The sequence below is a fragment of the Apodemus sylvaticus genome, chromosome 11, assembly GCF_947179515.1.
Source record: "Apodemus sylvaticus chromosome 11, mApoSyl1.1, whole genome shotgun sequence".
NCBI lineage: Eukaryota > Metazoa > Chordata > Mammalia > Rodentia > Muridae > Apodemus > Apodemus sylvaticus.
Genome location: NC_067482.1, coordinates 33,385,230 through 33,397,554, shown reverse-complemented (window position 1 = coordinate 33,397,554; position 12,325 = coordinate 33,385,230). Strand labels below are relative to the sequence as shown.

The following is a 12,325-nucleotide window of genomic DNA, read 5'->3' as shown; positions in this document are numbered from 1 at the left end:
CAGCAATCCTCCTGTGTCAGCCTTCCAGTAGCTAGGATTCCAGAGTTGCACCATCCATTAGTTATTTATAGGTTTCCTTTAAGGAGGAAGTTAGAGGCTAGAAGGCTGGTGCTGGCACTTTAGTAAAGCACGCCATCTGTGTCAGTTATTCCGTCAAACATTCCAGTCTGCAGTCAGCTGAGTTTATCAAGCTTGAGCCAGCTGGATTTCTTCCTTAATGAAAAACCAAACAAGGCTGGAAAGGTGGCTTAGTCCAGAGCAAGATCCTGCTCCCAGCACCTACTGAGAGGTCAGGCAGTTTAGTCTAGCTAACTGCAGCTCAAGAGGGAACTGTGTCTCTGGCCTCTGTGTGCACACAGCATACTCACAAGTACATATACACATAATTAAAAACAAATTAAATGTTTTAAAAGTTAGCAGCAGTTAATTTCCACCCCTCCTGACTGTGCTCTGACTGTACCGATCGATGCCTGTGGGGTTGCAGCTTGCTGCCGACTGTCTCCTAGCTGCCTGCCCACGGCCCCTCTACTTTCTCAGCCACACTGTGTGTGTGTGTGTGTGTGTGAGAGAGAGAGAGAGAGAGAGAGTCAGTTCCTACTAATAATCCACTCTTCCATTCTGGTTTCCTTTCAGTAGGCTCTTCTGTTGGATTGATTTTTCATTTTTATTTCTTAAGTCTCTTAAGTCTCTCTCTCCCTCTCCTGTCTGTCTGTCTTTTGACTTGGAAAAGCTTTTATGGAAGGACCTCCAGGTAAGAGAGAGGGAATTTCTCTTTGGGCCTTCAGGAACAACAGAGGAGCAGCCGGCAGGACATAGGCAACACAGCATTCCAGGAAAGCGAGCTAGGAGCCCTCTTGGGTTTGTTGGTGCTCAAGAGAAAGGTAGACTAGCTTGGTAGAATGACACACAGGGAAAGAGATCCTTTTTTTTTTGTTTTTGGTTTGGTTTTTTTGGGTTTTTTTTTTTTTTTTTTTTTTGAGACTGGGTTTCTCTGTGTAGCCCTGGTTGTCCTGGAACTCACTCTGTAGACCAGGCTGGCCTCGAACTCAGAAATCCGCCTGCCTCTGCCTCCCAAGTGCTGGGATTATAGGCGTGCGCCACCACCGCCCGGCGGGAAAGAGATTCTTAAAGAGCTAGCAGTTCACCAGTAGGATCAGACTTGTGAATAGATAAGTTTGTATATAGTTAAGAAAATAAAACTACCTCACTGAGCTAGCAGGTCTCCACATCAGTTTATACCTTCTGTGTCTTTATTGGTATAAACATTCGATAATTTCAATGGTTACACCTGTGCTCACAGATAAGCAGAGGCTGGGAACTGATGTGGTTAATAGCCTGGTGGCCTCTGCACTGTCCAGATGGTCAGAGCCTTATGCTGACTCGGTCGATCTGTGAACCTACCCTTCCTGAGACACTTGTCGGGAGCGTTGTTTACCTTGAGCCTCCTCCTCAGTTAATCTGTAGACATGTCTTTATAAAGATGCTACAAGTACTTTACAAGAGTCTTCATGAAGTCATGTCTTAAGCTTTGTTGTATGCACAGGATTGAGTTAATTATCATAGGAAATTTTTCCCCAAATTGTGTTGTATTTAAACATGCCTAAAATAAACTGTGCCATGTCAGAATCTCAGACAATGAACCAACACGAGCTACTGAGCTATGCTGAACCGAATTTCCCTCTTAGCCCCCCTGGGTCCACACTGCGCCAGCCACGGCATCTGCAGAGAGCCTCACGATTCCGCCTCAGCCTACAAATTATACAGGGCAAACTATAACAGGTTTTTAACAAAGTCTAAATCCTGCTGGGCAGTGGTGGCACACACCTTTACTCCCAGCCCTGGGCGGCAGAAGCTGGTGGGTCTCTGAGTTCCAGAACAGACAGGGCTACACAGAGGAACTCTGTCTCAAGAAGAGAACAACAGACTTTTTTTTAAAATGATAATTTAAAAAAATTATCTAAGACTCTTCCTCCCAACTCTTCCCGCCCCTCCTTCCCTAGGGCCATGCCTGTTCTGTGTCATGTCCTCTCTATTTCTTCCTTCACAAAATGAGCGTCCACAAGAAGACGCTCACACCGACACCAAGGGGAATTGATCTGGCAAATCTGCTGGTGACTCCTCATCATCTAACAGATTAAGTTGAAACCTGAACGGGGTGATTCAATTCAGGCTTCTGTCCTGACAGAGACATACAGAAAAACTCCTTCCTCCCATACTAAATTGGTACCTTTGCCAATGAAACATTTCTTCTTTTTAGACTAATAATTAAAAAAATCAAAAAGTGCAGTTGGTAGTACAGGCCTGAGGTCCCAGTGACTTGGAAGACTATGGCAGCGAAATAATAAAGTTCAAGACCATCCTAGGCCACTTGGGAGAACCAGTGCCAAAAGATGAGGGCTGGACGCAGCTTACTGGTAGAGCCTCTTTACCATCACATGTGAGGCCCAGAGTTCACTGTGCACGCACATACATACACACATACACACACATACACACACACAAGGCTTCTGTCCAATCATTTTTTTATTCTGTAATTTGCCTGGATCCAATCTAATTGCTCAGTTACTTAGGATTATTCATTTAAATCAAGATTTACAGTAGAACTGATACTTAAAATTCTTCTTTTTTAAAATGTAAGAGTTTTATTGTGTTTTGTTTTTCTGAGTCTCTCTCCACAGTACAAACTTGCATCAAACTTGTAATCTTTCTGTCTCTAGCCTCTCAGTCCCAGGACACCCAGCTTAAAACATAAACTCCAAGGATTTCAAGGACGGCACTTACCGGAAGTGCTGGATGTTAGGTAGTATGCATGCATGGGGCACTCTGACGATCTTCGGTGTCCCTGTGGTCCCTGAGGTATGGAGGACATAAGCCAGACAGCCCTCACGCCGCAGGTCCATGCACTCCTTCCCTTGGGTCCCGTTCTCACCACGCGCCCTGTCTTCTCTATTCTTTACCTTGTATTTCTCTGTTCTGTCACCGAGCACTGAGTTCATCTCACCATTTTTCCAATGCAGTCTGAAGAGGACCAGGTCCTTATGCTCCACTGAAACTGTATCACAGTTCAAAACTGTTTCATGTGAAGATTTGAATTTCTGTTAAAGAAGAAATTTACAAATATTAACATGTTAAACTGGGTGATAGTGGTACACGACATTAATCACAGTTCTTGGGAGGCAATGCAGGCTAATCTCTGAGTTTGAGGCCAGCCTGGGCTATAGAGTGAGTTCCAGGACAGCCAGGGCTACACAAAGAGAAACACCATCTAAACAAATATGCAAATAATAAAATTAACATGTTAAAAATAATTATTTTATACAGAACAAAATAAAATAGCCATTTACCCATCAGTGTGGTGTAACTGAGGATGGGAGCACTAGCTTGTATCCCCAAAATGTCTCATTTATTAACTCAAGAGTTACATGAGTTTCAAACTCATCTCCAAAGCAGACACATAGAAAAGCACATACTTACAATGGAACACAGTAAAAGTAATAATGGCACATGACTGAAATGTTAGCAGAGAAATGGGGTTAGCTGAACTTAACCCCACACAAAGGGTCAGAGACTTCATCGGCAATGTTTGCTCTTCTCTAAATGAGAAGATGGGTAATTCAGACAATCACCGATATAGAGCACATGATCTAAAAGACTGACACTGGTGAACACTAAGCACTTCAACACTGTGCAAAAATGAAGGAGAGGCTGAGGTTTGGCATCGACAGGAGATGAAATGAGAATCCTCAATTACTTTGCATAATCAGCAAAAAGGAGCTTGGCCCTGAACCTGTTTGCGATGGGATCCACTGGACCCCAGTGCCAAGAGCACGGACTGCACTGTTAAATGAGAGCCACTTCCAGAACCCTTCCTTTACAGTGGTTCTCGGCCGGGCTTGCTCCAGGAGTGGACATTATGCCTGTCCGCCTACTGAGCCAACCTCAGGGTTCTGACTTTGCTGCTTGTGTGTGATTTAAAATAAGGTGGATGGGGACTGGAGAGATGGCTCAGCGGTTGATGACTGCTCTTCCAGGGGTCCTGAGTTCAATTCCCAGAAACCACTCGGTGGCACACAACCATCTGTGATGGGATCTGATGCCTTCTTCTGGTGTGTCTGAAGTCAGTAGCTACAATGTATTCAGATAAATAAAATAATAAATTAAAAAGTACATAAACAGAGTCCCTTAATCACAGTCTCTAGAGGCTTATCAGAGTGATCAAAATAAAAGGAATGATGTACATTCTTCAGCTGAGTTTACCTTGAGCTTACTTCCATGTCCTGGCCCAATGTCAAATTCCTGCCAAATTTTTACTAGGCAGCCCCAAAAGCTCTCCACACCCCTACTCTGTTCTGAGATTACAGATGGGTACAGTTTGCCTTTAGATTTTGTTGTTGTTGTTTTACCATTAGGGGCTGCATATGCCTCAGCCCACTTTTGACACACACGTAAGTAGTAAACACACAGGCAGCAAACATTACAAGCTACCAGGGTTTGATCTTGTTATTTATATTTATTTAACATGAAAACTCTGATTCTTTCAGTTAAGTGGTTTTTTAAAATCACCCCAGAAGCTCCAATCAGAAGATCCCCACTTTAGATACGTATAGGCCCTCAGCACTGGCTGGAGCCATGTTATAATGCTGTCTAATCATCTTTTTCTTTTTAATCCTCACTCCTCCTCTTGAGACCTCAGTTGACTGACCTGCCTTGGTCATCTGTGGAGGCAAGAGCATTCACCCATGGAAACTCAAGGTTAGCCAGGGGTGATGGCACACACCTTTAATCCCAGCACTCAGGAGGCAGACACAGGCAGACCTTTGTGAATTGAAGCTAGCCTGGTCTATACAGTGAGTTCCAGGACAGCCAGGACTATGTAGAGAGACCCTATCTCAATGGCTGCTCGTTGCTTCTCCATTAAGTGAAGCAAGAACAGCCACAGACCATGGAAATCATGGCCCAGGAAGGCAAGGCACTAGCCGTGGGGCTGTGTTCCAACCCCTTCCTACACACCTTCACAAAGCATCCTGATGTTGACAATGAACTCTCACAGATAACCATCTTTTAGAAAACTTCCAACAAGACTTAAGAAAAAGAAGCATGGGCTGGAGAGACGGCTCAGTGGTTAAGAGCACTGACTGCTCTTCTGAAGGTCCTGAGTTCAAATCCCAGCAACCACATGGTGGCTCACAACCATCCATAAAGAGATCTGACACCCTCTTCTGGTCTGTCTGAAGACAGTTACAGTGTACTTACATATAATAAATAAATAAATCTTTAAAAAAAATAAAATAAGAAACAAACAAAAGAAAGCGAAACTGAAAAGGACTTCTCTAATATTCTTCATCAGATAGACAGTATTTTCTAAACAAAAAATAATTTAATAATAATACAACATGGACTACCTCTTGCTGAACACCCAGTGTCAACTCCTGTCTCTAAAGCAGTGTTTCTCAGCTACATTATTGGTTGGCAGATACTTAAACATTTTTTGTTAAGATTTTATGAGCTGGGCAGTGGTGGCACATGCCTTTAATCCCAGCACCTGGAGGACTATACAGAGAAACCCCGTCTCAAAAAAACAAAACAAAACAAAAGTTTGTTTTATATGTATATCTGTGTGCATGCATATCTGTATGTGCACCATGTGAATGCAGAGCCGGCAGAGTCATGAGGGTATCAAATACCCCGGAACAATTGTTACAGGTTTTCGTAAGCCATTCGATATGGGTGCTGGAACTGAACCCACACCCTCTGCAAGAGTACCAAGTGTTTTTAACCTCTGAGACATCTCTCCTGCTCCATACTTAAGACTTTTTTAATAACAAATTTTCCACTAATGTGTGGTCTAAGAGCTGATCCCCTTTTCAAAATGTAAGCTCAGTTATAATTCTTTAACACACATAGTGGGCCACCGTAATTGATACAAAAGTAAGCTCTCCAAGTACTATGACACTTTCCACCACAGGAAATAATCTGGAGGCGAGAAGGAAAAATACAGAACCATCATAAGACTAGAAGACACGTCCATATCACAAAGTGGTAGTTCTCGATGTAGCATGCACATGAGGGAAGATGTGGGCATTTTTGGATACCACAGCTAAAAGGTGCTACTGGTCTCTAATGTGCAGAAGACAGCAATGGTACTAACCATCTTATATTGTGTGGGAACCTCCCACAGCACACACTCAACCAGAATGACGGCATGCTGAGGCTGAGAAGTTAAACACCATGACTTACATTAACCTGCCATTTTTCAACGAGAAGATACTTTAGGTCACATTTTTTCATAAAGTAGGTTGATAATGACGGTGGGGAGTCTGGATCAATGGGTGCATAAGCTGCAGGGACCTGAAGAATCCTGCAGAGCAAATACAAGGTTAGTGCAATGAATACAGTTCTCCCATAAGCACTTGATGTCTCTATGAACTTCATTGTTCACTAGAATTTCACAAAGTTTAGGGCCGTGCCTTGGCTGCAGTAATTTTATCTTGTGCCCAATGACTATCTAGGGTATTGTAAAATTCTATGTTCACTTCTTATCCCAACTTGGGATAAGTTCAGTGGTACAGAGTTTGGGGTGGGGATGCAGCTCAATTGTACAGAGTTTGTTTAGCATATACAAGGCCCCAGGCTCAATACTTAGTATTGAAAAAAAAAGAAGGAACTCTTTACACTTAATATACACTTAAGATAACATTTTAAGAGCGTTAACAGGCACCGGAGTGATGGCTCAATGGTTTGTTTGTTTGTTTTTACCTGAAGGCAATTATAAAATGCTTTATCTGTTTTCTTTTGACAAATGAGGCCTTTATACTTTGGAAATATTTAAATTTTAATATTTTATTAGCAAAAACTTAGTCTTTCCTTAATAAGATCAAATTAACTAATGCACATGATCAAAAATTAACTCCATAAGAAATATGTACTTCAACTTCTTTAGAAAATAACAAGTTAACATTTATTTAGAAATGATAATAGTAAATAAAACAATAGCTTACACTGTATACTATGTACTAAAAACTATTAAATTAGTTTAGAATAATATCAGTTTATACTAGAAATATTACCCTAAAACCCAGGAGGGTAAGTTTATCCCAGGTTGACAACAGAGACCAATTTCCCGAATTCCTCCAAAGTCACAGTGTGCTCGCAGAAAGTCTGATAATGCAGAGGCCTCACTCAACAGAGCCCTGTAGGTACAGCACACCGGAGGCTGGCTGTTGCCGTCGTCAAAACATACAGCTGTTCTATCCAAATAGAGGGAGGCAGCCCGAAGCACCAACTCCTGAAGAGTCATTTTATTGAGGTTTGTCTAAACATCGGTGGCTGAGAAATCTACACATAGAGAGAAATGTTAGACGTTAGGGAAGTTGTTGGGAGGTGAGGAGGAAACATGTCTACTAGCAAAAATGACCATCAGCTGGGTATCTAGGGCAGTGACAGATCCTTTGCAGCATGCAAGCTCCCAAGCCCAGTCCCCAGCACTGCAAAACAAGGAACTGAAAGGAAGTGCCCCAGTAAGAGCTGTCTATTTAAGGGTCTGCTAGGCTGACTGGCGCGTGTGTAGGAGGCTGGAGACTGAGGAGATTGCATCTCACATCAACTGTCTTGGGTTATCTTGGCAGCAGGTTTCCTGCCCACCTGTGTCCGCCCAATGCCCTGGTGGCTATGACCTGAAGCTTCTGTGAAGATAAGTACCTTAGCTCCCACCAAGCCCAGAGCTAAGAATGTCATCTGATTCCACCCCAAACCTACAAGAGAACTTCCATTGATTTGCTGGAATCCACCCACCTAATCCTCACCAATGTATTTGAAAAGCCTTGATATCTTACGTGCCTTCATCGACTATACAAGTTCATAGACCTGTTCCACCCTGGGATGTGATTTTTTAGGCTAACCTAAATCTGTGGTCCTGGAATCTGATCATTCATATTTGGCTCAGAATAACTGATCTCCTATTGTCCTTACGGTATCAGCAGTACTTTGTGTTACTAAAATAAACAAAATCATTATCATAAATAGATAACTGAAGTTCTAAACTTACAAAATACCTGTGGCAACTTTGCTAAAAACAATGACATAAAAATTAACTTGACTACAGTTGAACTAACACTGGATCAGAGCTTAAACATGTAGGAGGGATGTGACAGTCGCATAATAGAATTAAGCAGGTAGAAATGTAGGTTTGTTTTTCAATTGATCACAGTATTAAAAGGATATACATTTAAAAATAAGCAATAAAGGGATGGAGGAAGAAAAGAAAGAAATTCTGAGAAAGAGAGAAAAAGAAAAAAAGAAAGGGAAAGAAAGAAAAGAGAAAAGGAAAGAAGGAAGGAAAGAGAAACATAAAACTAACCAAAAAACCAAACAAAACAAAAACCAGGAATGGTGGAGCATGCCTTTAATCTTAGCAGATTAATCCCAGACAGAGGCAGGTGGATCTCTGTAAGACCAACCTGGTCTATATAAAGAGTTCCTGAACAGCCAGGGCTACACACAGAGATCCTCCCTCAAAAAAATTACAAACAAAAACTCACTGGGGATCAATGCTAACAAAAATAACTATAACTCCTAGTTTCCTTAAAGGCAAAGGAGACTCTCTTCTGAATTCTATTAATATATATCAGAGAAAAGTAAGATTTATCAAGTGTCATATTTTAATTACTCCAGTTCTTTACCTGTTCATACTTAAGTGGTTTACTTTCTGCTTCAAAATAGAATTAATTTTCAATTGTGTCATTTAATTATCATCCAGCTGGGTTAAAGAAAAGGCCTTCTTAAACCCATAAAATAAAAAAAAAAAAAAAGATACAAAAAATTTGAAATGTGATTCCTAAGTATCAAATTTTAAAGAACAAGACAATTTTAATACTTAAGGCATTTTTAATAAATATTTCCATAAATCTAACTTTTATGTACACAAAGGTGATTTTCCATAAATGGCCATTAAACAAATTATATGAACTACAGTATGCTCTACAGGATATAGGGGATGAGTTTATTTTCGGATATAAGGTCACTGTAGTAGAGTATTTCATGCTATTTTTGCCTGTATAAGAACACGAATTACCCAAATAAATTTTGTTAAACACCCAATTTTGTACATTAATGTATTATACTTATTTTTACAAAAATCTAGTCTGGACCTGGAGATGTGTCTCGGGAGTTAATCCATCGTTGTTCTTTCAGAGGACACAGATTCCATACCAGCACCCAACTGCGAGCTCAGTACAGTTCACAGTTCCAGTTCTAGGGGATCCAACAGCCTTTGAAGACACCAGGAATGAACATGTGCACTTACATACACGTAGGTAATACATACCTATACCTAAAATTTTAAAAAGAAGTCTGTTTAAAAGTTGCCTTTTCTCCAAAAAGCAAGCACACGTGTAACGTTAATTTCTCACAAGAAAACATAATCTGCTAACATAATTCACAGCAGAATAACAAGACTACAAATGTCATTTTTATAACTACAAAACTCACCACACTTAACTTATAATTAAGGAGTTTTTCTACTTTGAATGTAAAAATTCCCAGTGGCAAAATTCAGTCTTGTAGAGGTTTTCATTTCAGTCATTGAATTTTATGTCTATGACCTTGTCTTCTCTGTCCCCGTCCCTCCTTTCAGACAGACTTGGGCCATCTAGATGGCTCAGTGGAGAAAGTTAACTTGCCATCAGAAAACCTGAGTTTGACCATGGGACCCACACGATGGAAGGAGAACCCACTTCCGGAAGGTCCTTTTTGTTTAAGCATGTTGTGTGTGTGTGTGCGCGCGCGCACACACTTTAATGTTAAATAAAAAAGAAAATAAAAAACAAGTCAACTATGAAAAGGGATGATCTAGCAAGCAAATTTCATGTTACAGCATTGAGATTAAGCTACTCGCTAATGTACAACTGTAAATAAAGCCATTTAGTCACCAACAGATCCTGATCTTAAGGGCTCTCCCTATACTGGGCATTATGAATACTGGTAAATTATCCGTCTGCATCTTATACATATCAGGCAGCCACCTTTAGTTACAATTCACTTCGTTGACCCCAAAAGTCTTTCACTGGCTCTTGGGACCCAGCTATGAGGTGGCGAAGCAGGTGACCCAGGAGACCCACACAGCCGCTCCAAGCCGGCTCCGGAAGCCGGCCGGACCCGGGAGGGAGCAGACCGCGGCTCCATGGCCTCCCACGGTCTCCCGTGCACTCCCGCCCCCACCTTTTCACGACAGCGTGTGGCACGCAGCGTGCACTTTCCAGCCCAGCAGCTGAAGGTCAGCAGCCGTAAAGCGGATCTACGTTATCTCCAGGCGCCCGTGACGTCACGCCCGCGACGGGGGCGGGCTCTCAGGACAGGTTCACGCGCCGCGTGGTCCTATAGAGCGTCGGACCGCGTTTGTCCCGGCCGATTTGAGCTGTGCAGTGAGACTTGACATACACTTCAAACAACGCACATGCGTATGTGTGTGCATCTGCATGAGTTTACGTGTACCGTGTGCGTTCAGGTGCCGGCGGATTCCCTGGAGCGTAGTCCCAGGTGGTTGTGAGCCACCACGTGGGTGCTGGGAACCTAAAAGGGACTGACCACCGGAAGGCCAGTGAGCTCCCTTGACAGCAGAGCCATCTCTTCAAGACCCAGAGAGATCGAAAGTGGGGGTAGAAATATCCCAAAGGCTGAAGTGAAGAAATCGCCGCCAAATTGGCGAGTAATTGGCCATATCCCCCCCACATCTTCTGAGAACATACTCAAAACTGCTTGGGACCGTCATTGCAGCGGTGAAGTATGCAAGGGAAGGAAGTCCCCTGTCAGAATGAAACTCGTAACTGGCATCTGCAGCTGTTTTCAGCACTTCTCTATGAGGAAACCCAAGCCCGTGAAGGTGAACAGCTGTCCCTGGCCCCACTATATCCCCGAATGTGTGTTTTCCAAGGGTAGCAATCATTACAATAAACGTGAAGAATCACAGCTGTGGTGAATTAACTGCCCCAGCAGAGAGGAAAGGAGCAGCGATTTTTGTCTCTGTTCCTGTTATGAGGCGAGGTCGGAGCGTCACATCCATCTCCTGTGCCTTAAAAAAGCACAGAGGCGTGTGTCCTTATCTTTTGGGGACCAGAAACTTGTAAGGGTCCATGATTCACTGAAGAATGACACCTCGGACTCAAATTGTATATAAACACAACTGTGTTTTATTCTGTAGAAGTTCAGCATGGTAGGGTCTCCCCATTACAAAGATAGACAAGTGAGCTCACAGGCTCCATTTAAAGCACACTGCAATTCCAGGGTAGATGAGCTTTATCTTACTTCATTGCTGAGGAAGTCCGGGAAACTGTTTCGGACCCACTGTCCTTTCCTTAAGCCAGGTGGTGAGGTAGGGCGGTTTCTGACTAGCTGCCTGAAGTCTGTTTTTTTTGTTTGTTTGTTTGTTTGGTTTTGTTTTCCCTAATAACTGATTTGCCTGGCCTTGGGCCTAGACTCCTAAACTGCTAATTTGAAGCCTGTCATGGAATCAGACCAGCCTTCTCATCTATCTTACCAAATGGTGCAGGAAATACCCATTTGGAAACCACATTTTTCATGTGTACTGTGGGCATCTCCAAACGCCTTTTTAGTGTTGTATTTGTTCTAGTTTAGCTTTCTATTTCTGTGATTAAACATGACCTAAAGCAACTTGGGGACCCAAGATTTATCAAAACACTACCACTAACACTAGTCAGGACAGGAACTCAAAGCCAAACTCTGGAGGTGGAACCTGAGGTGGAGACTGGAATAATGGCTCTTCTTCCTGCTTTTTCTTCTTAAAAATGATTCTATGTGTATGGGTCTTTTAAGTGCATGTTTGTTCACCACGTGATGTCTGGGGCAAGGCCACAAAAGGATCTTATTAGGTCATCTAGAACTAGGGTTCCAGTTATTGTCCCCCTAGGATACTGAGTTAATTCTGAGCCCTCTGGAAGGGAAGCCAGGGCTTAACCCCTGGACCATTTCTCCAGCCCTCAGGATGTTTTCTGGCCCACCCGCCCAGGGGTGTCATTGACCAAATCAATCATTAATCAAGAAAAATGCCCAATGTGATTGAAGCATTTTCTCAATTGAGGTTCCCTCTTTCCATGACTCTAGCTTGGGTCAAGTTGACAAAGAACTAGCCACCATGCTTGTCTTTTCTCAAGAAAGAACACCATCTGTTATCTGCCTGGTGAACCTCTCCTCTTAGCCTCTTGTTCACTTCACTGCTCTGGTGTTCCAGCCTCAGGTCAACTACACCTCAACTGCCTGGGCTGATTTTAAAGGTAGATCCCAATTCCTTATCCCTATAGGCTTTCAGGTTCTT

At 42.6% G+C, this 12,325-nt stretch overlaps 1 protein-coding gene across 4 annotated transcripts in view; it reads right to left on the bottom strand.

The window, feature by feature from the left end:
- Aasdh (aminoadipate-semialdehyde dehydrogenase) overlaps positions 1 to 10,286 on the bottom strand; it is a 29,090-nt gene extending 18,804 nt beyond the window's left edge. For 2 of the 4 annotated variants that reach the window (XM_052198679.1, XM_052198682.1), the window contains exons 1-5: positions 10,020 to 10,207; positions 9,147 to 9,328; positions 7,068 to 7,335; positions 6,238 to 6,358; positions 2,782 to 3,095 (exon numbers count right to left, since the gene is read on the bottom strand). In XM_052198679.1, the coding sequence (XP_052054639.1) occupies positions 2,782 to 3,095; positions 6,238 to 6,358; positions 7,068 to 7,297 (665 nt within the window). In that variant the 5' untranslated portion in view covers positions 7,298 to 7,335; positions 9,147 to 9,328; positions 10,020 to 10,207. The other 2 variants (XM_052198680.1, XM_052198681.1) reach the window with 2 other exon arrangements.
- Positions 10,287 to 12,325: the final 2,039 nt, after the last annotated feature.